Raw genomic sequence first — 25,657 nt, forward strand, 5'->3', positions numbered from 1 at the left:
AGAGTGTACATGCATGCCACAGATATGTGAAGAAACTCGTCTGCCGCTCTAGAACTTGCGCGACTTGGCGGTAAGCGAGATACCAGTCTTCTCTCCCGAGTACGAGCCGGAAAGAGTCGCTTGGCCACCCTTGAAGACGGCACGCTGCGAGCCGACCTTCTGCTTGGCCTTCTCGTAGGCAAGCTTTTTCTTGACACGAGGGTTGCGGCCAGTCTTGGAACGGCGAGGGGTGAGACCACGGTTCTTCTCGATGGCACGGGTAAGGGCACGGGGGCCCTCGCTGGTCTCGTCCTCGAAGGAAGCGCTGGACAAGTCAGTTTTGGAATAATCACTGCAGCCTTTCAACTTACAACTTCTCCTCGCGGTACGCCTCGTGGGCAAGCTGCTTGGCCTCGTCCTTTGCAGTCTTGCGGCGCTTGACAAGGTCGTAGTATCCGTCGTCGCCCTCGGGCTCGTCGTCCTCGGCCTCGTCGCGAACCTCGCGAGCACGCTTGCGGTCGCTCTCCGTCCAGTCTGAGCCGTCGAGGTCCTCGCCACCGTTGCCCTTGGGGCCGTTCTTGCGCAGAGCGGCGTCGCGGGCGGCCTGGCGGTCGCGGTAGGGAATGTCGTCGTCTCCACCGAGGCGCTTGTCGCGGGCAGCACTGCGACGTGCCGACGTGGCGGCAATCTTGGAGGTGTGGAAGCGCAGCGAGCGCTTCTTGGTCTCCTTGTCCGCAGCGTCGGCGTCGTCGAGCGAAGTGGCGTCTCCCATGGTCTCCTCGTCGTCGCCGTAGGCGCGGGCCTTTGACTTCTTCTTCTTGGATGACACAAACTCGGGTTCGGCCATCGGTGTAAACGCGACGGTCGAGGCTCCCTCCTCCGTGGACTTGGAGTCCTTCTTCCTCGACCGCTTCTCCCTCTTCGTCGACTTGGGCTTGGACACAGGCACCATGTCTGCGTCGTCGGCATCGGCGTCGGCCAAAAGGTCGTCGAGCTCGCCGTCCTCCATACCAGCAGTGTGCCACAGGTTCTGGGCATCCTGCTCCCAGTCAAACTCGTCCTCGTCATCTTCATCCTCGTCCTCGTCATCATCCTCGTCCGAGAACTCGTCGTCCTCTGGCACCATGCCGACACCCTCGTTGGTGCGTGCCAGCAACTCGCGCTTGGCGGCGATCATCTCGGCGTAGCCGTCCTCCTCGTCCTCATCGTCATCGCCCTCGTCGGGACGGATGAAGAGTTCGGGTCCGGCATCCGAAATAGAACCAGCGGCAAAGTCGAGGTCCTCGAGCGCCGCAACACCTTCCTTGAGCTGGAGCAGACGCTGGAGGATGGGGTGGGTCGACATGTCCGGACGCTCGTCGGCAGGCAAGGCACAGAGGTGGATGTAGAAGGCCAGAGTAGTGGCGTACGTAAGAAGAGTCTCTGAAACACGTTAGCTTGCATCATACAGTGTTAACTTACGGTAGTGAAGCCAACCAAGACCCTTGTGGAGAGACTCCTCGCCCTCACGTTCCGCAGCCATCTTCTTGATGCCACGGGCAGTCTTCTTGAGCTTGTAGACAACGAGAGAGAAGTCGCGAGTAAGAGCGAGCTTGAGGGGCTCGTAGACCTGGAGGTGGCGGAGGAGGGCAATGGGGTCGTCGGTCTTGGGGGCGGGGACGTGGACGGGCGCCGCGTCCTCGGTTTCAACAACAGGGGCGGCGGTGTGCTCGACCTCGACGTCGTCGAGACCCCAGTCGTCACCGTCCAGAGCCTCGCGAGCGCGACGCTGAAGTCTCCGCACCTCCTTCTCTTCGAGCTCGCGCTCCTCCTCGCGCGTCTCGTCGTAGACACCCTCCTTCTCCTTCTCACGGCGAGCCGAGGGACGCGAGTAGTACTGGCGACCCCAGCCCTCCTCGTCCTCATCCTCGGAGCCGGATTCCGAGTCGTCCTCCGACGAAGCGTCGCTGTCGATCTCCTCCTTGCCGAAACGTCCCTTGGTGGACAGGTCAGGCTTGACCTTCTGCTTGCGCTCCTTGCGCTGGGCAGCTGCGCCGAACGACTCCTCCTCGTCCTCGTCATACTCCTCCTCCATCTCCTCATCGTCGTCGCCTCGCCTGCGCTTGGGGTCAAGGCTCAAAACCTCCTCTCCCTGCTCGCCGTTGATGTCGTCGTCGCCATCGTCGTTCTGGGGGTTGAACGAGATCTGGTCGCGCTTGAACATGACTGAACGTTAGCTAGAGGTCTTAGAGCCCAATTCAACTCACAGTCGTCCACGCCACCCTCCTCGAGCGTGTCCTCGTAGCGCTCAATCTTGTCGATGGTCGCACCTGGCGCTCCGCGCTTCTTGGCGCCGCCGCCTTTTGATCCTTTGCGTCCCATGTTGTTGACGATGGCGATATGTGTCGGGAGATGGCACTTGAGACCTGCTCAACTTTTGGAAACCCAGCGGACTCAAATCTGGACGGCCCGTTACGTCAACGGGACCAAATGACCTCCACTTGCGTTTGCCACTCATCTTTCGCCACTCTCTCTGTCTGCCCGTCTCTTGCCATGAGGAGGCTACAAGCAACAAATACAGCACGAGAACAGTTTAGGATCTTGTAGCTAAGTGACACACACCACGGATCCGCGCAGACACGTTCGTGAGAGCTGCCTTGCTTTGACCGTGGTACCGTGGTCTGTTGCATCGTCTGCTCACATCGCGACTTTATACTCCCGCTCTGATCCATTTTGATTCCGAAGCCTATTGGGTGGCAAGGCTGTGATGACCACCACAATCTCGACGAACTCGTTCAGCGTTTACTCCATCACCTTCCACCCATGCTCGTCCACATCCGTCTCCCCGCCCCACTCGGCGTGCGCATCCTCGATGTGGCCGCCTCGACCCCAGCTTCGTCGCTGGCCGAAGAGTGGGGACCCGAAGCGTACATCCGCACGCGCGCCGGCCTCGTCTCGCCCGACACTCCCATCTCGGACCTCGCCCACGCGTCCAACCCCGACTTCCCCGTCGACCTCGAGGTGTGTGCGCGCATTCTCGGCGGCAAGGGTGGTTTCGGTGCCAACCTCCGCGCGGCCGGTGGACGCATGAATGCTAGCAAGAGCACAAACTTTGACTCGTGCCGTGACCTCAACGGCAGGCGACTGGGCACCATCAAGGAGGCGCAGAAGTGAGTTCTTTCAGTTATGTATGCCACCTCATTCTAAACTGTTTCCCAGGCAATCAGACCTTATTGAGAGCTTGCCAGAGCTCCAGGCCAAGGCTGCGGCCGAGTCCAAGGCCAAGCTCGAGGCACTGGAGCGCAAGCTCGGCGTGTCGTCGGACGAGATTGGCGCCAAGAATGGCGACGGCAGCAAGCGCCTGGCGGAGGTCGATGTCGAGGAGCTCGCGCGCAAGAAGCACAAGTTTGACGACAACAAGTTTATTGAGGAGAGCCGTGAGATCAAGGAGAATGTCCGCAGCGCCGTCGGTGCCGCCCTTCTCAAGAAGAGGAAGAAGAAGGCTGCCGAGGCCGCGAAGGACTCGACCACGGCCAAGCCCAAGGCTGCTGCGACTGCCAAGAAGACCGAGACCAAGGCCGCCATGCCCCCGCCCAAGGTGGCCACTGTTGCGTAGACGTGGATGAAGATATTGTTTGTATACATGATGTACTAGGTTTACTACAGAATGGAAGGATCCTCCATCGGCTTCCTCCGCCCTACAGGCTATCCGCCGCTTACGGCTTGGGTGCGCGACTGCGAAGAGTCCTAGTTGGCGCAGGGGGAGGAGCAGCGGCAGCAGCTGCGCGACCACGCCTTGTCTTCGGAACCTCTTCCCAGTCGGTATCTTCTGCTTCACTCTCCTCCTCATCACTGTCCGCCTTGCGTTTGCCTCGTCCTTTGGCCCGACCCTTCGTAACCTTTCCTTTGGAGCCGTTGCTTGTAGGTGCAGCCGGAACTCTGGGTGTAACAGGGACTCTGAGAATAATCCTGGTAGGGGTGGCCGCACCACTGCTGGGGGGAGGAGGAGGTTTGGCAGCCGCATTGACACCACGCTTGGGCCGACCAGACCTTGTTGTCTCCATGGGTGGTGTGGGCTCCTTGGGCGTTGGCACCTGCGGCTCTGGTTCAGGCTCGGATTCAGGCGCAGCTTCAGGCTCAACGTCCATGGCCTCGACGTCAGGCTTGGTGTCCTCCTGGATCGGACTGGGTAGACGTTCGTGAACGAGCGTGTGCCAGTTGGCTGTGCTCTCCTTGTGAGCACCAGCAATGATGGACGCAGCAGAGCGCGACGGTTGGCCTCCGTCCGCATCGGCCATCGGGTTACGGTGCTCCCCGTGCAACTAATGGAGTTAGCATTGTCCGTCACCAATACTTCAGCTCACGTCTTCCCCGGTGCCATACTCGGCGCGGAGGCGAAGGCGAACGCGGAGGCCGTTGACGAGCTGGACCCAGCGCTTGAGTGCCCGATCCTCCCTACGAGCCTTCTCCCTCTCCTCAGCGGCAGCCGCAGACTCCCAGTAGGCCTCGAGTACTGTTTCCCTTTTCTCGATGGCCACCACAATGCCGGTGATGACTGGGATAGCCCGTTGCTTTTTGAACTCGAATGAAGTCTGTACCGGTGAGTCACTGGCGAGGGGAGAAGACCAGACATACCACTGCCTCAGCATAGCTAACCCCCAACTGCTTTGCAACTTTTGCAATGCTCTTGTCTGAATCCGTCAGCTTGAATCTCATGGGGGGTAAGAGCTGCAATACGCACACTCCAAATGCACAGCTCCTTCTGGCAGCATTGACGGAACGTAGAGGTCAATGTTTCCAAAGGCATTCTGCGGAATGATACCCTGTAACGTCAGCAACTCGCATGTTTGTTTGCTGAACCCACATCCTTGATCGGCGGAGGCTTGTAGAGCTCAGTCTGGTACTCGGCATAGAGACCCTGCAGAATTGGCTCCTGCCCTTCTTGTACTGCGAGCTCTTGCGCACGACGCTTTTCAAGGGTGACAACCCGTTGCTTGACCCATTTGAGGGGCTCCTGGCGAGGCCTGATCTGTCGTCCAGATCGCATCCAATTTTCGGCCGTCTTGGTCTGCAGCACGTTGCTGCGGCGATACACCGATTCCCCCTTAAACTTGCCGACCTCACGTTTCGGTAAAATGACTTCTTCACGCTTGAGATGCCGCTCAAGGACGTAGCTAGCACAGTCAGTAACCGGTGATTGGACATGGACTTACAGAGGGTGGTCCTTGAAACCGTTCATGTGTAAGGGCATGCCCTCAGATTTCTGGCTCTCGTTGAACTCGGCATCTTCCTTGTCGTCACGGTTCTGTCATGGATTAGTGTACGGGGAGCGCTGCCCACCCACCAGTCGGAGCGGCCGTTGGAGAAAGCCAGTAACTGCAGTCCACCAGTCGGGTTCTCCTGGCTTGGCCTGAGGCGCACGCAGTTTGCAGGTTCTTGCGCCAAAGTTCTTGGCGTACCGGAGTGTCACATCTCGTGCATAGCCATCTGGAGGTGGGTCAGCCAAGTACAGGTGTCATTGTGGCTCACCTTCCTCGAACGCCACCACATACACCATTCGCACGGGTCCATTGTCGCTGGACGGTTCGTAAGGACCCTTCTTGCGGATGACGCCAGTAAGAGGATCGACAGGAATCCATCTCTGATCGGAGCGGCTGAACACCTCGGCCCAAAACACAGGAGGCTGATTTGACATGTCTGGTGACGTCAGCAGGAGTAACAAGGGCGTACCCACCTTCCTTCTTCTTGCGTTTGGGCTTGGCTGCCAAAGTCTGTGGAGGTGGCTTTTGTTTGCGGAGGCGGTACAGGTCGGCCGGGTCCTTCAGTTTTGGGTTACCTGCACCGCGTGTGTTGTTTTTCCTCGTCCTCTGCGCCTTGTCCTCGACACCAGGTATGGGGACCTCCTCCATCTCGTCTTCCTCGCTTGCGCCATCTGGGCCCATACCCTGTCGGCTGGCCATGGAACGCCCTCCATTCCCAGCGCCCACTTTCGACTTCTTCACCACGACCTTTTCGGCACGCCATGGGATGGTTTGCAAGCTGACGACGAGTCGAGCGCCGAGTCCACAGGCCCGTGCCAAAGCGACGAAGAGGAGGGCCGAGACGTCACGTGAACCTTCCTGCTGGAGAGCCTTCTTCATGACGCTGTTGACGGATCGCAGGCGGTCGTTTCCAAACTCCTCTGTGAGCTCGGCGAGCAAAGGATCCAATTCGTCCTTGGCCTTGCCTTTGCCTTTGCCCTTCTTGTCTTGCTTTGGACGCGCAAATACGCCACCGATAAAGTCAGACGAGTCGAGCCGAGGAAGGCGGTCGATAACTTCTTGTGTCTCGTCCCATGTACGAGTGCGAAGGCCAAGAGAAGGGTCGGAAATGTCAAAGAAGGACTGTGACCACCAGGATGCAAGACTCTGCAGAGCGTCGAGGAAAAGACGTGACCGCTGCGCACGATCGGGAAAGCGTTTGGGCGGAATAACAAAGCTCGCCTGAAGGGGATGAGGCAGGAGAGAGAGGAGACGGGCCTGTACGTATCAGACTTGCACATGAACATTGCACGCACCTGGAGGAGAAGATTTGAAGCCCAGCGATTGCGGATTCGGGTAGATGCCAACAGGCAAATGGCGTGCATCTTGTGAACCTCGAGGCGAATCGCGCGGTCCTTGGACGTCAAAGGCTTTCTGCATTGTCAGTTCAGATGGGTCATTCGTAACTCACTTGCGCATGGCCAGAGCAATCCGCTTAGCCTTTTCTTCCGGTGTCTCACCACCGATCTCGAGTCGGATGACTTGAGACTCTTCATCATCATCTTCTTCGTCCTCATCTAGGTAGCCGATGCCGTCCTCCACCGTTTCCAGAGACTCGCCGTTGGCCATGCCATCAAAGTGGGTCGAGCCCGGCGTGGCAGGCATGGAGGATGATCCTGCGCCAGCAGGGATGGCGACCTCTTCAAACTCATCCTCCTCCTCGTCTGAGCTCGAGTGGACGGAGATTGGTGACGGCGAGTCACCGACTTGGATTGCCGTGGCTAAAGGATGTTAGAAGATGCCGAGACGGGGGCCCAAAATGGCAGCATGCATGGTGCATCGCAAGCAACGTACCCTTGTCCTTGCCGCGCGCGAGGGCAAGCGCCTGTTTCGCTGATAGGCGAATCGACGATGACCCTGCGGCATCCATTGTGGGCCGCGTTGTTGTTGTGACGATGTGTTCAACAGAGGGAGTTGGGGGGGTTGAGTGGCAACTACTGTATACGAGTCAGGTTCGTCGGTGTGCCCGCCATGACAAAAGTCCAGTCAACCGCAAACAAGGTCCGGCCCTGGGTACAAATGACCCTGCACTAATGGTACTAATGTAGATCACGTGTTATTAGTACTGGCATTACCATTTGATGCGGAGAACGGCGGGATGTCCGCTTTTGCCGCCAGCGCTTTGCAATGGACGCCCCCCGGTTCATTCGGTGGCCGCCTGCCATCAGTCTTCCTTTTCCTCTGTCTTTCGCATGACACTTCCGAGCCTCATCAAGAGGTTGCCTGGGTCGCTCATTCACAAGACCCCATTCACCAGATCTCTCGTTCAACCATCCCCTTCTTCCCGCCGTCTTCTTTCGTCGATCCGCCGACTTCCCGCCTCCCCTTCCACCTCCCTCTGCTCCCAGCCCCGTCTGGCAGCTTCCACCACGGCTTCCATCCGCCCTCACTTCCTCACCTCTCGTCGCCTCTTCGCAACAGAAGCCAACATGGTCGCTCCTTCATCAACGGGCCAGGACTATGGCAACTTTAAGCAGCTCCAGTCGTTTGACCTCGACTACGCTCCTGTCAAGCTGTCCAAGTGGCGAAGCGAAAAGACTGGCCTCACCGTGACCCTTGGTAGCCACGCCTGTGAGTTGGATGCTTATTTTGTTACGTTGAACGACGCTGACGGCTCAAGCCCCTGTTGTGAGTCGGACGTGTATGGAGTGGAGAGATGGGGGAGTGGTGATGCTGACTGGTTGAGACCAACGGATTCTTTGTGGTTGCTTCTGAGAGTGAGTGGACCTGCCCTTTTCCATACATTGCCAGGCCGCTGACAATGTAGTCTTTGACGACACCGGACGTCCTCACACCCTTGAGCAGTGAGTGTTGTGCGTATGGTCTGAACTCACGCCGCCAGCCTCGTCTTCCTTGGCTCCAAGGAGTACCCGTACAAGGGTGTGCTTGACCAACTTGCCAACCGCGCAGGCTCCAACGGAACGAACGCGTGGACTGCGAACGACCGTGAGTGACGCTCCCCAGTCTACGTGCTGACGTTGTAAGACACTGCCTACACCATCTCGACTGCCGGCAGCAAGGGCTTCCTCGAGATGCTGCCCGTGTATGTGGACCACATTCTGCACCCTACCATGGCCGACTGTGGCTTCGTCACCGAGGTCCACCACGTCAATGGCGAGGGAGAGGACGCTGGTGTCGTCTACAGTGAGATGCAGGCGAGGGAGAACCAGGCCTGGGACCGCATGTCGTTGAAGTGAGTGGCCAGCGTCGATATGATTACTAACGGTTAGGTTGCAGCGTGAGCTCTACCCTGAGACCTCTGCGTACCGCAGCGAGACTGGTGGTTTGTTGAAGATGCTGCGTGTCCTCACCGCCGAGCAGAGTGCGTATTCACCGTCGTGTTGTTTACCATGAGGCTGACTTTTGCAGTTCGCCAGTACCACGGCAAGTACTATGTGCCTCACAACGTGAGTCACCTTTTTTAATAACAATCCGGTCGTCACCTGACATCCCTTCCAGCTCTGCCTCCACATGGACGGTGCCGTCGACGTCGCTGAGCTCTTCAACGTGCTCAACACCAAGGTGGAGCCCCTTATTCTTGCCAGCCAGAAGGAGAACGCCCCCGTCGATGGCGAGTACGTTCCCCCTAACGGCTGGAAGCGCCCCTTTGTCGAGTCGACCACCTCCATCCCCCGCACCATCACCGAGTCACAGTCGCACGTGGTCGAGTTTATGGAGGAGGACGAGTCCATGGGCGAGTTTATGATCACCTTCTTGGGCCCCGCCCCCAACGCCTTCCTCGACAACATTGCGCTGGACATTCTCTGTGCCTACCTCACCGAGTCGGCTACCTCGCCCCTCCAGAAGGAGTTTGTCGAGATTGCCGAGCCCCTGGCGACGTACGTCGGTGTCTACAGCGAGGGTCGCGTCAACCGCGCCGAGTGGACCATTATTGGTGACGGTGTACCCAAGAAGCACCTCATCGAGATGCCCGAACTCGTCAAGGCCAAGCTGAAGAAGATTGTGGCCACCGAGGGTGTTGACATGGAGCGCATGAGCCGCGTTCTTCGCCGTGAGCGCCGCCAGACCCTCAACAAGGTTGAGAGCAACATCCCGAGCGCCCTGTGTGACGCCGTTGTTCAGGGTGAGTGACAGAAGACGCAAGTGTACGCTGACAACCAGACTTCCTTTACTGCGACAAGGACGGCCAGGAGCTGCCCGAATCGTTCAAGGATCTCGAGGCCTTTGGCGTGCTTGAGAAGTGGACTGCTGGTCAGTGGGCTGAGCTCCTTGACAAGTGGTTCGCCTCTGCTCCTTCCATCACTGTCGTCGGCAAGCCCTCGGCCAAGCTGTCGGCCGAGATTGAGAAGGTTGAGAAGGAGCGTGTTGCCAAGCAGAAGGAGGAGTATGGCCCGGACGGCCTCAAGAAGCTTGCTGAGGAGCTCGAGAAGGCCAAGGAGGAGAGTGACCTGCCCATCCCCGAGGAGGTGCTCACCAGCTTCCCGGTCACCAACGTGAGTTCTGAGTTGTTCGTCGTTGAACTTGCAGCTAACGTCAGCCTGCCGACCTTACTTGGATCCCTGTTGAGACGGCCATCAACAAGGCTCCCGGCGACAACGTCCAGTGCGACAACGGCGAGGTCCAGCGCCGTATTGACGCCGATGGTGCCGTTTTGCCTTACCAGGCGCACTTTGCCCACATCCAATCGAACTTTGTTCGCATCAATGTTCTTCTGGACGCCGCCAAGCTTCCCAAGCACCTGCTTCCCTACCTGTCGATCTTCAAGTGGTCGCTCTTCAACCTTGGCGTTCGCCGCGCTGACGGCACTGTCCTCGACCACGAGGAGGTTGTCAACACCCTCAACGAGTGGGTTAGCGTTATCTGTACGAGTCACTAACCCCCCCAGTTTCACTGTTGGCACTGACGCCGACTTTGGCTACCGCGGCGGCTTTGTTGAGACTGTCAACATCACCATCAAGGCCGAGACCGCGCAGTACGCCGATGCGGCTGCCTGGCTCCGTGACGTTATCACCGGGTCCATCTTCGCCAAGGACCGCCTCGAGGTCATCATTGCCAAGGAGCTCCAAAACCTTCCCATCCGGAAGCGTAGCGGTGCGGCTGTCGCCCACGCTGTTCTTGACAACATGGCGTTTGACTCTGAGACGTCGCCTTCGCAGCACAGCGGTCTCCTGGAGCTGCTCGAGTTCCTGCCCAAGGTCTCGGAGGAGCTCAAGGAGACGCCCGAGAAGGTGATCCAGGCCCTCGAGGACCTGCGCAGGCACCTTGTGGACCCGTCTGTTCTCCGTGTCGGCGTGTCGGGTAACATCCTCGAGCTTGCCGAGCCCCGCTCGACGCTCGCCAAGTCGTTCATCCCCATCACGGACGCTGTCGCGCGTGAGCCCCAGTCCATCGCGGCGCAGTACCTCACACCGCTGGGCCAGAACCCGACCAAGAAGATGGAGCTCGTCTCCATGGCGGCCATCGAGGGCTCGTACTCTGAGCACTACGCCAAGGGCCCCCAGGGATGGGACCACCCGGAGCTTCCGGCCATGCGCCTCGCCACCAAGGTGCTCAACACCATGGAGTCGTACCTGTGGAAGTCGATCCGCGGCGCGGGCCTGGCGTACGGCGCCAACGTCGACGCCGACATCGAGTCGGGTCTCGTCCGCTTCTCGATCTACCGCTCCCCCAACGCGCTCATCGCGTACAAGGAGGCGGCCAAGGTCATCCGCTCGCTCGCGGACGGCACGCTCGAGCTCGACCAGAACATTGTCGACGGCGCATGCGCGTCCCTCGCGTACTCGTACGCCACGCGCTCCGAGACCGTCGGCGCCGCCGCGGGCGCCGTGTACCTCGACGAGGTGCTCAAGGGCGTCGGCAAGGACTATTCGCAGGAAGTGCTCAAGAAGCTGCCCGTGAGTCGATAACACTTTAGCTCATAACATATCGTTTTGTTCCCAAGCTGACACTTTTCCAGACGGTCACCCTCGACGAGATCCGCGCCTTCATTGCAAAGTACTTTGTGCCCCTGTTTGACCCCGAGACGTCCATTGGCGCCGTGACCGTCAACGCGGGCAAGGCGGACGAGGTGGAGGCTGGCTTTAGGGAGGTGGGCTTTGAGATCACCCGCCGCGAGCTGCCGTCCGCCGGCGCCGAGGACAGCGAGAGCGGGTCCGAGAGCGGGTCCGAGAGCGGCAGCGAGCGCGGCGAGCCCATGGAGGACGTGCGTAGCCCCTAGACAATCTATGCATAACATCTAGGCTAGAGCGGGTGGTGGGGTGGTGGGCAGATGCGTTCCCGGACAGGTGGATGGGTGTATCAATCAGTAGGAGGAATACTAATACACTCACTGCCCTGCTTCCGCAATCTTGGCAATATACGTTGTTGCATCGACTGGCCATGTCATGCGGCCACTACTGACTGGTATTACGTACGTGTTTTTCTCAAAAGGCATCAAAGTCTCGGTGTGTATGGGGGAGAGCGTGTATTAAAAAGGTGGGGGGGACGGTGTAGGAGCGCGAGAGTATGATAGATAAAAAAAGGGGATGGTGGTGTGGTGTTGGTGAACAAACACCACACACAGAGGTTCCGTCAATCACACAAAACGACACGCCTAGCAATCGACGGGCTCGCGGTCGTCCCAGGCCTCGTCGGGGGGGCTGCGGTCGACGGTGACTTGGCCCTTCTCGTTCATGTGGGCAAACTCGGTGGACGACTCGACGCCCATGTCGTTGATGCGCGCCGACTCGTGGCGGCCGATAAGGGTGGGGTCGTCTGCGATCCAGACGCAGGGCTGCTTCTTCCACATGGCCGGGTGGTCAAACTCGCGGTCGAGGCCCTCCTCGCTGGCATTGTCGACGGGGCCGGCCGACGAGACCTTTTCGGCCTCGGCGTTGAGCTGGGTCTGGCTGGTGGTCATGAAACCGGCCTGGCGGACACCAAAGAGCAGGGTCTGGCGCTTGAACAGGATGTGGTCAAAGTAGGCCTGCATGCAGGCGGTGACGACACCGACGACGACGATGATGGCACCGCAGGCGAGACCCACGGTGGTGCGCTTGCCGTCCGAGCCGGTGGTGAGGAAGAAGAGACCGGCAACGCAGACCTGCTCGGTGTAGAGAGCGACGAAGACGGTACGCAGGGCCTTGATGTAGTACAGACCACCAGTCTCCATGGCCTGGTCCTGGTCGGCAGCCCAGACAAGAAGGTACTTGTAGGCAAAGTAGAAGAGGACAAAGCCGACGATACCGACGACGGTGATGAGGGGCTGGATGACCGAGTAGACAATACAGATAAGGAGGAGCAGGCAGACGGGGGGCCAGGTGGTGGACCAACCGAACGAGTCCATCTTGTACTTTTGGGCATAGGCCTTGCGCGGGGTACCACCCGCGAGGAAGCCGCGGAGCTGGTACATGACGTAGGGGACGATACGGGCGAGCGACTTGGCAGCGCTGGCCCAGGTCTGCACCAGGATGTAGGTCAGGAAGAAGATCGAAGCGCCGGGAAGCTTGCTGGCAAGCAGAGTGGGGACGCTGCTGAGGGTGCTGCCGAGGTTACCAAGGGCGGCAATCAAACCCGAAGAAAGGGTCATGATGATGAAACCTTGGATGAACTGGAAGAGCCAGAAACGGGTGAACAGCTTGAGCTCGACGTCGCTCTTGCGGATCTCGCCCTGGAGCTTGATCCAGATACGCAGGATGACGGGAAGAACCATGAAGAGAAGCGTGAGGAGGATGGTGGGGAGCAGGGCCTTGACAATACCAAAGGGAATCTCAGGGATCTTCTGGAGCCAGGTGAACCCCTTCTGTTCCTTGATGGCATCGAGGTTGGAGATGGAACCGATAAAGGCAGTAATAATACCCCAAACGATAATGAGACCGACAGTGAGGGCCCACGAGCCGATGGTGCGGGCCTTGCGCTGCCAGGGGTTCATCGAAGTGTTGGACCAGATAATGTCATCAGCGACGACCTCAATCTTGGTGTCCATCATGCGGAGCGACTTGTTGGACGACTTGGCCAAGCGAGCAAAGTTGTGGGCTTCCTCCTGCGTGGCGAACCGGGCAAAGGCAACGTTGCCGTACTCGTAGTCGTCGGGGTTGGCACGGAGCTTGGTGAGCTCCTCGTTCTGCTCGCGAATGTACTCGGGCGAAGTCTCGAGGTTCATCTTCTTGCCAAAGAGGCCGAGGAAACCCTGCTTCCACTTGGGGACCTTCTTGGCGGGGACGTAACGTTCAATGATGGCGTCGGAACCGCTGGACGACTCGCGGTCCCAGGTGCCGAGCTGCTCGGGGGTCTTGCCCTTGCGCTCGTTCTTGAGAGCCAGCTTGAGAAGCTTGCCGACACCACCCTCGAGGCGGTAAACCTCCTTGTCGCGGTTCTCCCAGACCTTCTCAACGGGCTTGACCTTGCGGGCGAGCCAGACGTGGGTGACACCCCCAGCGTTGGCGCCGGCAGCGACAGTGCCGACGTCGCTGTGACGAGGGACAGAGCCGGACGCAGCCAATCCACCGGCAATCTCCTTGATACCGGCCTCGGAGAACATGTCCTTGGGGACGTTGACCAGGGCGACGGTACGCGACTTGACAGAGCCACGCTCAGAGCGGAGCCAGTTGAGGCGGATTTCCATGTAGTGGTGGTACTCGCGCCACAGAAGGTAAAGGGTGAGGACTGGTTCACGTCAGCGTCACATAAGGGGGAACGAGAGAGGTAAGCCATCACGTACGCATGAGGATGAAGGAAACGAAAAAGTGGGCCAGGTGACGGTTGGGCTGAGACGCGGGCACAGCACCAAAGGTGAGAATGTTCAGCTCAGTCGTACCGTCGGCCTGGGGCGAGACGGCACTAAGAGATGTGTCAACAACAAAAGTTACCCACAACTACTTTGCAAACTCACGAGGCAGGAACACAGACGGCGAGGGTCAGGACCATGTAAGGAAGCATCATGTAGAGACCAAAGATCTTGACGAAGCGGACGAAGAAGTAGGCATCAGGACCGTTGAGGCGAAGGATCTCAGTGTCGTCGAGGGTGAAGACTTGATGGAACCAAGAGTGTGGCGCGCCCGGGAGGGGCTGCTCACGCTTGCCATCCTCGGCGAGGATGTTGCGGGGCTGGTAAACGCGAACGAGGGACTTGCGGTTGTGGAAGACGAGCCAGAAGATGGCGCACACACCGACGGTGATAGCGGCCGTGACCAGGGCGGTCACAAACGTCGCCGTGGTGGACGTGGTCACGTCGCTCGAGTCTGAGCGAGCCTCGAGCATGGTTCAATACTCTTCTGCCAGAGACGCGGGGTGTGGCAAAAGGGAAAAGAGTCGGGTTGTAGGGGGGTTGGCTAGCTGCACGAGTGCGCAACCGTGTGGCTGCTGAGGATGGTGTCAGTGCCGATGGCCAGTGGCAAAATGAGGATATGAGAGAGGGAGGTGTGAAGATTGCGGTGGGAGGGATAACGAGTTGGGGGTGGAGCGACCCAGCGTCCCAGCGTCTCGGGGCGGCACACGAAGCAAACGGTCAAAGGTTTACGCCTCGGTCTGGCTCTGTCTGCGGCGGCGGCGGCTGGCTCTCAAGGAGGCGCGGGGGCGTGTATGGTGGCGTCTACGCTGCGCGGTGACTCGCCCGCCGCCATGTATCCGGCGTGCGTCGGCGGGACGCGGAAATGTAAAGGGCGCGTTACTGCGAGTTGCAAGAGCGCGTCGCTTGGAGGGGGAGTGTGTGTGTGTGGGTATGGATGCGGGGGCGCTGGGGCATGCATCCATAGAGTGGTTGAGAGGCGGGCGGGGGGGGACTTACTGTGGGTGCTGGAGGGATGCTCCTGTGGTGGTGGGGAGCGATGGAGTGGTGGTGACGAGAGAAAGAGAGCGGTTGCAAAGAGATTATCGTGGGAGAAGGGGGGGGGAATTGTTTTTGATGCACTCACCCAACACACACACTCACACATGCAACACACGGCTCTCTCGCTCGCCAGCTGCCCTCCCTCCTCTCTGTGTGTCTCTCCTGATCTCCTGATCTCTCCTCTTCTCTCCTGGGCTGCATGCCTGTGCACAGTCGGTGGGTGCTGGGCGATCGACGTCAAATTGGCCCGAAACCACCCTCCCACAGAGAGAGCTGGCGCACAGGAGAGAGCGCTGCACTCTGTGTTCTCTCTCTCGCTCTCTCTCTCTCCAGTTTGGCCGCGCTTGTTGTTGCCCTGTATACCATCTCGCCCTCTCCGATGCATGCCTCGCACGTCACGCGCTGCCACCCCTCCGAGAGAGCAAAAGCTAAAAGAGCGCGGCTGCGAGGGATTAAAGTAACGCAACAACATCCAGGGCCATGGCATCCAACACCACACCTCTCGCCATCCACCCTTGTGATCCTATGACGACGCGGTACGGGCGGACGCCGCCAGAGTAGCGAGAGATGATATCACCGGTCGACGTGCCTCGCTGTTTCTCTGGCCCCTCTGACTTTCTCTCCCAAACTACGCCGCAGCCCAGCCATGTCCCACGTCCCACACCCCTGTTTCTCTCTCTCTCTCTCTCTCTGTCTTATGACGTGGTGGACGGGAAAAAAAGGTATCATGTGTCTCTCCCATGCCTCCCAAAAACTCTCATGCATGCGCGCTTTATCAACGACTTGACAACGCATAAAAAAACAAGCCGCTCGCTCGCCCTTGAAACGGCTGGGGGCCGCGGGCATCGACTGCGCTGACGCTGCGCGCGCGCCCGCGCCAGGAAAAAAAAGCCACGACACGCCATGGCCCTCAACACCCGGCCCACACCTGTTCATCAGTCCACTCGTCGTTGCCGCTTTGGGCATCGGTTAGCGTCACAGGGAGCCATTCCTGGAGCAGTTCCTTGTGCGCAGGTGTGGAGGTGGTGCACTTGTGTGGATGCAAAAAAAGAAGAAGAAAAAATGGACTGCCAGCCCTGACCGTTTCCGCTCTCCTCTCTCTAGTTTCTAGGTCTCTATATCGGGATGGCAGACACGCTAGCGAGCACGGGCCCACCGGCGAACACCTCAAACAGGCTCCAAGAGAGCGAGAGGTGTGTCCAGGGAGCAGGGAACGGCCGGGAGACGAGAGCCCAAACACATGTGTGGAGCCGAGACTTTCTGCTGATGGTATTTTGAATTGCCGTGTTTTTTTGATTGTGTGGTGTTTATTGCGCATCCCTTAGCTCGCAGCCACCCCCGGAAGCAGAGTCTGGCACACGCTGGCACGCTGGCTAGTCTGTAGGCTAAGGCGTATATGGCTGGTAAAAAAAAAAGGTCTCAATAGGCTCCGCTGCCGCGCCGAGTCAAAGGGCTCAAAGGTTGGGCAATCTGACGTTCACATTACACACTATCAGCGCCTTGGTTTGACCGCCGGGATCTCACTTTGGATCGGTCGGGGAGTTGGAGAGACATTGGCGTCATTGCTCTCCGTGGCGGTGGACACCGTAACAAGTCCCCTGCTGTCAGCGCTGGGAGGAGGAGGCACCAGAGGAGGGGGGAGGGCAAGGATGCAACACGACCACATCTAAGTTGAGGGGCCTGGAGAGGCAGTCTCAGAACATAAAGAGTCAAAGCAGGCAATGCAAAGGATCAGAGCATATCAGCCTCTCTCTTGCTTGTCCTCCCACCCCAGACCCGATGGGATGGAGACGTCCGGTTTTCGAAACACACATGCTGTCACGTACAAGCGACCCCTGTATCTCTGTTGTATTTCTGGTACGCGACAGACGCGACATCCCGGGCATGCTCAACGGACAGGTCGCGGTGTACGTACGCTGGAAAACACTCTGGGAACAGGGGGTGTCTCTGGTGGCAAAAGTCAAATGTCTTGGGAGAGTGCCAGTGCCCCGTACCCACGGTGGCCACAGTACCACGGCCCTGACGATCATGGCGCCGTACGCCGTGCGTGTCACACGTCCGACGTTGATCAGGTCGGAAACGTTGTGCATCACACGGATGGGACATGTGCACACACACAGCGCACGGCCGGCGCGACGAGCGCCGCACCGTCCGGCCCCAGAATGCACAGATGGGTGCCTCTCAGTCCACCGACAAAAGTGTATTCAGGTGCGTCCACAATGGCGGGACAAGTGACAGCTCGGAACCGACGGTAGGACGTGCGTTTGTATATGCAACGGCCAGCGGTCTTCATAACCGGCTCAGATGGCAGGTAGGGAATGAATACTATTGAGTGTGAGAGCAACAAGATCCCCGGTCCAGTTCGCTCTCCCACGCGCTGTCTCGGGTCCAGACCACAGACCACGACGCACAGTCTGGCCCACGCGATGAGACAAACAACTACGCAGACATGCATGGCCCACGAGCCGATGGTTCTCAGCGGTTTTGCGTGTGTGTTTTCTGAGTGGCAGTGACAGCAGCAGTGAGTCACCAGTGTTATGATTCGTGGCAACCCGCCTGACGGACACCGCCAAGACGGTGGACACAGGGGTGGCTGTGAGAGCGACACGCGTGCGAGTCACGCTTTGGGGTCTTGGGTTCCGGTGGTGTTGCCTGGACATGCACCGCATTCACGATAATGCACGGTGGCAGGGGAGACAAGGCAGGAGTAGACTGTGGTACTCTGATGAGATGAGCGATCCAAGTGGCAAACGAGTGGCGACAACCTGCGAGTGCCGGTGGAGGTGGCCGTTGGAGGTGGCCCATATGCCCCGTGTGCGTGCGAGTATCGGCAGTCTACCTACGGCTGCATGCTGCACTTTCCGGAGCGTGGCTGGCCTAGGTGTTAGTAGACCTCAGCAGCGTGCAAAGGCGGCATGAGGAAGGGGCGATCAACTGCCACTGCCGATCCCCCGTCAAAAACACACTAGGTTGTGAACAATCCAGCCGATTGGGATCTCTATGTGGTTCTCCGCTCCTCACGCTGGGGCGCTGGATCTCTGCCGAGAAGGCCGACATTGACCTCGATATACAGCACTCCTTATACTTTGTCGGCAATCCCAGTGGCCAATGGGCCCATAAAACTGTCACATATGACCTGGGCGTGATGATACATAGTACATAGCAGAGGTCATATGCGGGTAATTAATTATCTGCATTTTATCACGCCACTGCAGCCGCCCGTTTCGCTTCCTGGTCTGCCCTAGCTGCCCCCTTGTCCTTGAACTTCTATTCGTGTACAGTATGCGCCTAATCGGGTGCTGTTCTGCTACTGTGACATGTGCGATTGGCAAGTGGAAACGTTGATAAATGGGGCGGACACTTCTCGATACTGATAAGTCACTATCAGTGTTTTATTGCCATGCCCAGGTTGCCTGATCGCTCGGCACATGGCCAGGACTTACAGGATGCGTCACGTAGCAGAAGACGCACTTTTGCAGTTTTATGTGACATGACTTGCATGACTTCGTTTGATAAACGGAGGCGGTGATCCGTCATCCATTGGAAACTACCAAAGTAAACAAATAGTTTCGTGTCGCGCCGTCGACATCCTTCACACTATCAAAGCCGAGGCGCCGCCGCTTGGCAAGGAGATGACCAATCGACCAATTGGCCTCAAGAGATACGGCTTACGGGAACCGTGGCCTGTAACACTCAAGCTACGTCTGGAGATAGATGAGACCAGCTGTCACCGGACCACCGGCTTTATCAAACATGTCCAGTTTCAAATCCAGCGCCCAAATCTGTCTCTCCCCAGCCGTCGTCGCCTACAGCTCATACCTACAGCTCATACCTACATGCATTCGAGAGCGTCTGCAGACCAACACTTCATGCGGTCAACCCCCCATGCCCCCCCCCCATGCATACTATGGTTGGCCGATGGCCGAGCACTAGCGGCCACACCTTTGTCAGAACACCAGTGCAACCTGAACACAGCTCGGCTACGTCGGCTGACTGCTGCTGCTTTGCCACCCAGCTCATCGCCCGCCACGACGGGGAACTCGTCAGTATAGCGCAACGTCGACACCGACAAGTGCCAAGACGGTGGCAGTGCATGTCGTCACAGGATCATAGACATGTTCTGAGCGCAGATCAGCGATCAGCGATCAGCGCGACGATAACCGACGATGGGCACGGGACTGATGTTTGAAAGGCGTGCTTGCGGTTGGTCGATGCTTTGGCTGTTGTTATCATGAAACCCACATTACCACGAATGCATCCGACGCTGCTATCTAGAGGGGCCCAAGGCGTCCAAGCTGCTATCGCAGACGCCTGCAGATATGGAAGCGAAGTTGCGATCGATGTTGTGGCCGCCCTCCACTGTGGAGGCCACTTTGAGGCCGGTGGCTGCACATTTTCCGTCCCTGGCAGAGCGGCAGGACAGGCAAAGTGACTACTCGCCCCCGCAGTAGATGCGCGCTGGGTGCCGCTGACGCGCATCGGCGTGCCGAGTTGCTACGGTGGATGGGTGGAGCCAACCGTCCCCGCCAGGCCCGTCCACCCGCGGCGACGCGATCCCAATCTGTGGCCCAACCCCACTGCCGAGCGACCCGATGTAGCGGGCCAAAGAGTGTGTGCAAAACGATGCAAAGACGTGTGCAGAGTCTCGGTCGGCTGCGGGGTACGACGGGTTTGGCGTCGCCCAATACGAGATCTTCCCCTGCGCAAACCGCACCTCCTTGTTATCGACCACTGTCCTCCCTGCCAAGGAATCGCACGCCACCCTACAACCTCGGCCAACGTCAACCCGGTACTACTGCGGCCGACGCCAAGCAACTTTGACGCTACTCTCTCTTCTCTTCTCTTCTCATCTATTACATTTTGTTCAACAGTTCTCGCCGCCGCCCGGTGCAACCCACCTCCACACCCCTTTCTTGCATTAGCAAACGCAAATCGGTTTGCTCCGACCCGCGCTCCGACGTCCGCAGGTTCGCTTGTCAGGTGTGCTAAACGGCGGTCTTGGCAACGAGCGCGAGCTTCCACTCTGCGACTCATTTTATCGTTTCCCTTCAACCCCCCCCTATACAGGCTGTCTGCTGCTCCGCGCGGAATGAACCACTGCGTTGCCCCAGTCCCCTCGCACACACCTATCACCTAAGGATCCCACCGCGCGCGCGCGTCCGAAACAACCTCCCAACCGCCGCCCCTCTCTTCACTCCACTCACCCTCCTCCCCTCCTCCCCCCTCCTCCCCCCCGCCACAACAAACGTGACCTCTGGCAACAATGGGCTTCCACCCGTTCGAGGTCAACGCGCCTCACCTGGTGTACACGATCCTGGGCGGCTTCACAGTCATCTTTGGCATGCTGTCGCTCATCATCAAGGAAAAGTTGTATATCGGTGAAGCGCCCATTGCAACCATCCTCGGTATCATTATCGGGCCGTACGCGCTCAACTTTTTCGACCCGTACGCGTGGGGAGGAGGCAGGCAGAGCGTCACCGACGAGATTACCCTCGAGGTCACCCGTGTGGTCATTGCCATTGGCGTGTTTGCTGTCGGCGTCGAATTGCCAAAGGTAAGTGCTGCTCGTCGGGCGCTGGGACATGGTGTCAAGGCCGACGCATGCGCCGTTGCCCGCCCCTGGCTTCGAGAACTGCGCCGAGCCAAGAGAAATGTGAACTCGTGACGCTGACAAGCCCTAGGCGTACATGAAGCGCCACTGGCGTTCGCTCTTCTTCCTCCTCGGGCCTTGCATGGTGTACGGCTGGCTCGTGTCTGCGCTCTTGATCTGGGGCATGATTCCCGGTCTGACCTACCTCTCTTGCCTGGTTATCGCCGCATGTGTCACCCCGACCGACCCCATTCTCGCACAGGCCGTCGTCGGTGGCAAGTTTGCCGACCGCCATGTCCCCACCCACATTCGTCACTTGCTATCAGCCGAGTCGGGAAGCAACGACGGCGCCGCCTTCCCCTTTCTCTACATTGCGCTCTACCTCACTCTGGACAGCAGCCCCGGGCACGCCGTCGGAGAATGGTTCTACATGACCTGGGTCTACGAGGTGCTCCTGGGCATCATCCTCGGCGGCCTCCTCGGCTTCACGGCCCGCAAGGTCATGCAGTTCTCCGAGAGGAAGAAGCTCATTGACCGTCAATCGTTCGTCGCCCAGTACGTCTCTCTGGCCCTTCTTTCGATCGGTATCTGCACGCTTCTTGGAAGCGACGACCTGCTGGCCGCGTTTGCGTGCGGCTGTGCGTTCGCATGGGACGGTTACTTTAACAAGGCCACCGAGGACGCCGTGTTCTCCAACGTCATCGACCTGCTGTTCAACTGCGCCGCGTTCATCTACATTGGCGCCATTATCCCCTTTACGTCGTTTGCCAACGCCGAGTTCCACCTCTCGGTCTGGCGTCTCATCGTCCTTGCCATCCTCATCCTCATTGTCCGTCGCATGCCTGTCATTCTCGCCCTCTACAAGTTTATCCCCGACATCAAGACCTTCCGCGAGGCCGCCTTCGTCGGCTGGTTCGGCCCCATGGGCGTCGGCGCCATCTTCATCTCGACCCTGGCCCGCACCAACATTCCCGAGCCCGAGAATGATGGCGACACCAGCCAGGTCGACCTCTTGCAGGAGACCATTGGCCCCATTGTCGCCATGCTCGTCCTGGCGTCGGTCCTCACCCATGGTCTCTCAATCCCCTTCTTCGTCTCTGGCCGTCGTGTCCACAGCATCACCAACACGTGGTCGCGCAACCCGTCCATGGACACGCGTATCGGCAACGAGCCCGCGTGGACTACGCACACTCGCCGTCTCGACAATGGCCAGCAGATTGTTATCAACCGCGATGACGAGGAGGGCGACATTGGTGTCATCCAGCGCCCCCGCCTGGACATGAACCGCGAAAAGTCGATTGCCATTGATGAAGGCAGCCGCGCAAGCAGTGGCAGTGACGTCAGTGGCAGCGGCAGTGCTGGCGACTCGAGCACCCGCAACGACAACGGCGTCGCCTACAAGGACATGGCGGTTGCAGGCGCTGCTGGCACCCTCCGTGCCAGGAAAGCCAAGGAAGAGCTCCACATCGACAACGGGCGCCGCACACCGCCCATCGCCGAGTTCCAGGAGGGCAACGACCTCGTCATTGAGCGCCGCAAGGCCGACGATGAAGTCGAGGTCGAGGTCAAGAAGGAGTACTTCAAGGACCACAAGGACGCGGACAAGAACTTTATCGAGATGACGGACCGTGCAGGCTCCCCATCCAGGCCGACGTTCGTCCTGCCCGAGGGCGACGAGCCCCGCCGGCGGCCGGGAACACCAGACTCTGGCCACTCGACCAACTTCTCAGACCACTCGACCAACGCAGGCTCAGACGACGAGGACGCCGGCGACGGCTACGTCCGCCCCCGGCCGTACCAGAATGTGCGTGAGCCCTCTCCACCACCCGAGAGCGTGCGCCGTGGCTCCACCGTGTCGTCCATCAGCCAGGCCCCGGCCATCCACTCGTATATTCCCGCGTCGCGCATCAAGAAGGAGGAGAAGGGCAGCAGCTGGCGCCGCTTCCTGCGCGTCGGCACCACGTCGAGCAACACCTCGAGCCACTCGGCCGCCGAGGAGGGCCGGGGACACAGCCCCAGCCCCAGCCGCTACGGCCAAGGCCACGAGCACGCGCACCATGACGAGGGTTTCCTCAGCGTGCCCGCGCGGCGAGCGGCCGCGCTCGGCGTGCCCCGCATCCAGACGCTCGAGCCCGACGACGACCACGACCACACAAACCACAACGACCGCTCGCTCCAGCTCACGCGCACCTTGTCGCGCGCCATCAGCTTTGCGCCAGACCTCGCACAGAGCTCCGAGACGGCGCCCACAATGTCCAACTATGGCAACGCCAACCCGACGTTCAAGCGCACCCCGAGCCTCGGCATGTACCGTACCTCGTCGGTACGCAGCATTGACGAGGAGGACGTGCCGGCGTTCAAGTAAACCCGGAAATCGGATAGACATACCTCGAGGGGGAAGGAGGGGAAAGGGGGGGGGGAGTGATTTTGTTTCCATTTTTTGCTTCATTTCATTCGTCATCATTATGCATCGATAGCACACTGCAGTGGTGGAAGATCCGTGACCCGTGGACACCGTGGGGGCACGGGATGAGGAGCGGGGGTTGTTGCACGCGAGACTCACACCCTTGGATCCGCCGACAAGACCGGTCGGTTCAGCACGCGATGAACGACGGAACGTCTCGGGTTCCCAGCCGAACGTAATGTCGTTTCTGTGACGGAGAGTGGGCAGTGGGTGTCATGTATGCCGTAAGAAGGGCGCATGTATCAGGAGCGTCAGAGCATGGCCATGTGTGGGACAGAGGAATCAGCGGAAGCGCCGCGGGGCAAGCGGTGGAGACGGAGACGGAGTTGCCGCCCAGAGTCGACGAAACAAGAAACTCGCGTACAGAGCACGCAGAATGCGGGCGGCAGGACACCCAGGACACCCAGGACGTGCGGGCCACATGGGGCCAGGCATCGCAAGGGCCCAGACTTTTAACGCATCCAGAGATGAGACAGGGCCTGTGGGCCTGTGAGCCCCGGAAACCTGTGGGACTGGGGGGACACAGAGAGGACGCACGCGGAACGAGTAAGAGATCAAGAGATACGCGTAGACACACTACATGTCGGCACCGGCTCCCCTCATAGTGTGTTTCTGGTGGGGGCGAGAACACACCTACTGCCCTTGTTCCGCACTTCTGGGTCAGCAAGGTGGTTTCTGAGAGTCGTGTGTATGGAGATGTGGTCCGTGAGGTGATTCGTGCGTGATTGATTCGTGCGTGATTGATTGAGTTAGGACATTGGGGAAACACAACGGTCACCAGAGCTACACCACAGCACAGCACCTTGCGCCATATTTTGTCGACGTGGAGTCGCTGGATGCTCGACGTCAAAACGAGATGCATTCATGAAGAGGAGGTGAATGTAGAGGTACCTGTCGTAGTGTTTTGTATTGACTGCCTGTAACCACACCTCTCACAGCAGGAGGGATATTACAGTAGCGGTGCTGGCGGACATGTGCCACTCGCCTCTGGTTGGCTCGACAATCAGGCCTGTTCAAGATCCGCCCTCTCCTCTCATTCAGTTCATCATTTTAACGAGGTGTAGCTGGAATTCAAGTCAGACGTGGTGTGTACCGGTTCATCCCACGACCTCTTGCTACATACGTCAAGGTCGAGACTCTTGTCCGGTTTGAGGGACGCGTTCGTTCCAACCGGCAGCCGAATCACCTTGATGTCACGTAACATTGTGCCATCTCCGCCGCTTCCCCTGTTTATTTCCCATTGCTACATCTGTTTGCTTTCTGCCCTTGGCCCCTTGGCTATTCTCAGCATCACTTGAAGCATCATAGTCCACTCATACAGAGGTTCACCCCATGTCCTGAAGTCCAGCTGATCCCAAGCCCATCTACAAGCCACAGTCGACGCGCGGGTGCCAACGACCGAACCCCGCTTCCACCCACACGCCAAAGATGGTGCCTGTTCGTCCCCTCTTCCCCCCTTGGCCCTTCTGAAGACCGCCGCATGCCGTGAAGGGCACTTGCGTAGGCCGGTCCCAGGTTACTGGGCGACTCCCCATCACCCGTCGAGTGAGAATGCAGATCACAGAGTGGGGCCGGGGACTGAATTGCCTGCAACCAACCCATTCTGAATCTGGGCATTGTCTACCGTGGCAGACGTTGGCCGTCTCTGTGCTGCTCACTGACCACTACCTCTTGATTTCTTGGTCACCATCAGCACTTACCGATGCGCCCGTGGCGTCACGCTTAGCAAGTGGGGGACGTGCCTGCGGTCTCTGGATCTCTGGATCGCCGGGTTTCCCAGAAATCGAATCAATTTCGTCACATTTGTAGAGGGTCTGCCACCTATGCACAATTCCAGTGTCCCGACCGGCGTCTGAGGCGTCTCACGTACAGACTACAGGGAGGTGAATAACCGTTTACGAATACAGCACAGCCGTGCGTGACGTGAAACGTGTACGAAGGTGGCATGGGCAGAGTATAGGACACAGTGTATGTGAAAGAGGGAAACAAATAAACAAACATGTTATCGTCAGCGAGAAAAGCGAACGACACAATGAACATCAAGTCTGACTTCTCTGTGTTCACACTACCAGTTCGACACAATACTCTGGAATAGGCCAGGCAAGGGATGAAACTCCATTTGGCTGTAGGAATGGCTCTAGAACATGCTTAAGATGCGCCACAGACGCCGAGTTAAGATCCGTTATTACGTGAATCGTGTAACCAGTAACTGGAAACACCGAGTGGCACCGTGTCCACAAGCACTATTCGGAATCGACGGAGCAGGCACTCTGCTGCAAAGGCCAGTCATGCCAGTCAGTTGTACAGTAAGTGCGGTCGCCGCTTACCGAGCTCAACGGCAATGACCACTGGTATAAATATAAAGCGCCTCACAGTTGCGCCGCTTCTTGCGCCGCTTGTTCTGCCGCTCGTCGCAACGCCACCGCCTTTGCTACACAAGCACCCCCAAAGAGGCACCCGTTGGTCAGCCGCTCACGTAGAGCCCAGACTGTGACGTCGGTAGTGAGCCGCTGATCTTGAACACAGTGTTGCCGGGGTCCAAGTGGACCACACATACTGTGTGAACAGAATACTTATGC

General features: G+C 58.8%; 6 protein-coding genes across 6 annotated transcripts; 3 read left to right on the forward strand and 3 right to left on the reverse strand.

Annotated features, from left to right (window-relative positions):
- Positions 1-48: 48 nt before the first annotated feature.
- EHS24_001014 (uncharacterized protein) lies at positions 49-2,340 on the reverse strand (the record flags this gene model as incomplete). Its single annotated transcript, XM_028616820.1, has 4 exons — positions 49-304; positions 351-1,401; positions 1,441-2,184; positions 2,226-2,340. 4 exons carry the CDS (start codon positions 2,338-2,340, stop codon positions 49-51), a joined length of 2,166 nt encoding a protein of 721 aa, XP_028480677.1.
- A 441-nt stretch (positions 2,341-2,781) lies between these two features.
- Positions 2,782-3,574, forward strand: EHS24_001015 (uncharacterized protein; the record flags this gene model as incomplete). The annotated part of the gene is made up of 2 exons (XM_028616821.1): positions 2,782-3,128; positions 3,178-3,574. The coding sequence occupies 2 exons, from the start codon at positions 2,782-2,784 to the stop codon at positions 3,572-3,574; spliced, it is 744 nt and encodes a 247-aa protein (XP_028480678.1).
- Positions 3,575-3,674: 100 nt separating this feature from the next.
- EHS24_001016 (uncharacterized protein) lies at positions 3,675-7,128 on the reverse strand (the record flags this gene model as incomplete). The annotated part of the gene is made up of 12 exons (XM_028616822.1): positions 3,675-4,280; positions 4,323-4,550; positions 4,594-4,649; positions 4,700-4,781; positions 4,823-5,132; positions 5,172-5,263; positions 5,303-5,445; positions 5,488-5,655; positions 5,693-6,476; positions 6,515-6,632; positions 6,670-6,979; positions 7,053-7,128. The coding sequence occupies 12 exons, from the start codon at positions 7,126-7,128 to the stop codon at positions 3,675-3,677; spliced, it is 2,973 nt and encodes a 990-aa protein (XP_028480679.1).
- A 559-nt stretch (positions 7,129-7,687) lies between these two features.
- EHS24_001017 (uncharacterized protein) lies at positions 7,688-11,436 on the forward strand (the record flags this gene model as incomplete). Its single annotated transcript, XM_028616823.1, has 13 exons — positions 7,688-7,829; positions 7,879-7,886; positions 7,945-7,975; positions 8,026-8,062; positions 8,101-8,204; positions 8,244-8,451; positions 8,489-8,580; positions 8,628-8,665; positions 8,718-9,342; positions 9,381-9,712; positions 9,757-10,064; positions 10,105-11,113; positions 11,176-11,436. The coding sequence occupies 13 exons, from the start codon at positions 7,688-7,690 to the stop codon at positions 11,434-11,436; spliced, it is 3,195 nt and encodes a 1,064-aa protein (XP_028480680.1).
- A 375-nt stretch (positions 11,437-11,811) lies between these two features.
- EHS24_001018 (uncharacterized protein) lies at positions 11,812-14,456 on the reverse strand (the record flags this gene model as incomplete). Its single annotated transcript, XM_028616824.1, has 3 exons — positions 11,812-13,862; positions 13,918-14,036; positions 14,089-14,456. 3 exons carry the CDS (start codon positions 14,454-14,456, stop codon positions 11,812-11,814), a joined length of 2,538 nt encoding a protein of 845 aa, XP_028480681.1.
- A 5,831-nt stretch (positions 14,457-20,287) lies between these two features.
- Positions 20,288-22,979, forward strand: EHS24_001019 (uncharacterized protein; the record flags this gene model as incomplete). The annotated part of the gene is made up of 2 exons (XM_028616825.1): positions 20,288-20,578; positions 20,706-22,979. The coding sequence occupies 2 exons, from the start codon at positions 20,288-20,290 to the stop codon at positions 22,977-22,979; spliced, it is 2,565 nt and encodes an 854-aa protein (XP_028480682.1).
- Positions 22,980-25,657: the final 2,678 nt, after the last annotated feature.

The sequence above is a fragment of the Apiotrichum porosum genome (genome assembly GCF_003942205.1).
Source record: "Apiotrichum porosum strain DSM 27194 chromosome Unknown scaffold_1, whole genome shotgun sequence".
Taxonomy (NCBI): Eukaryota; Fungi; Basidiomycota; class Tremellomycetes; order Trichosporonales; family Trichosporonaceae; genus Apiotrichum; species Apiotrichum porosum.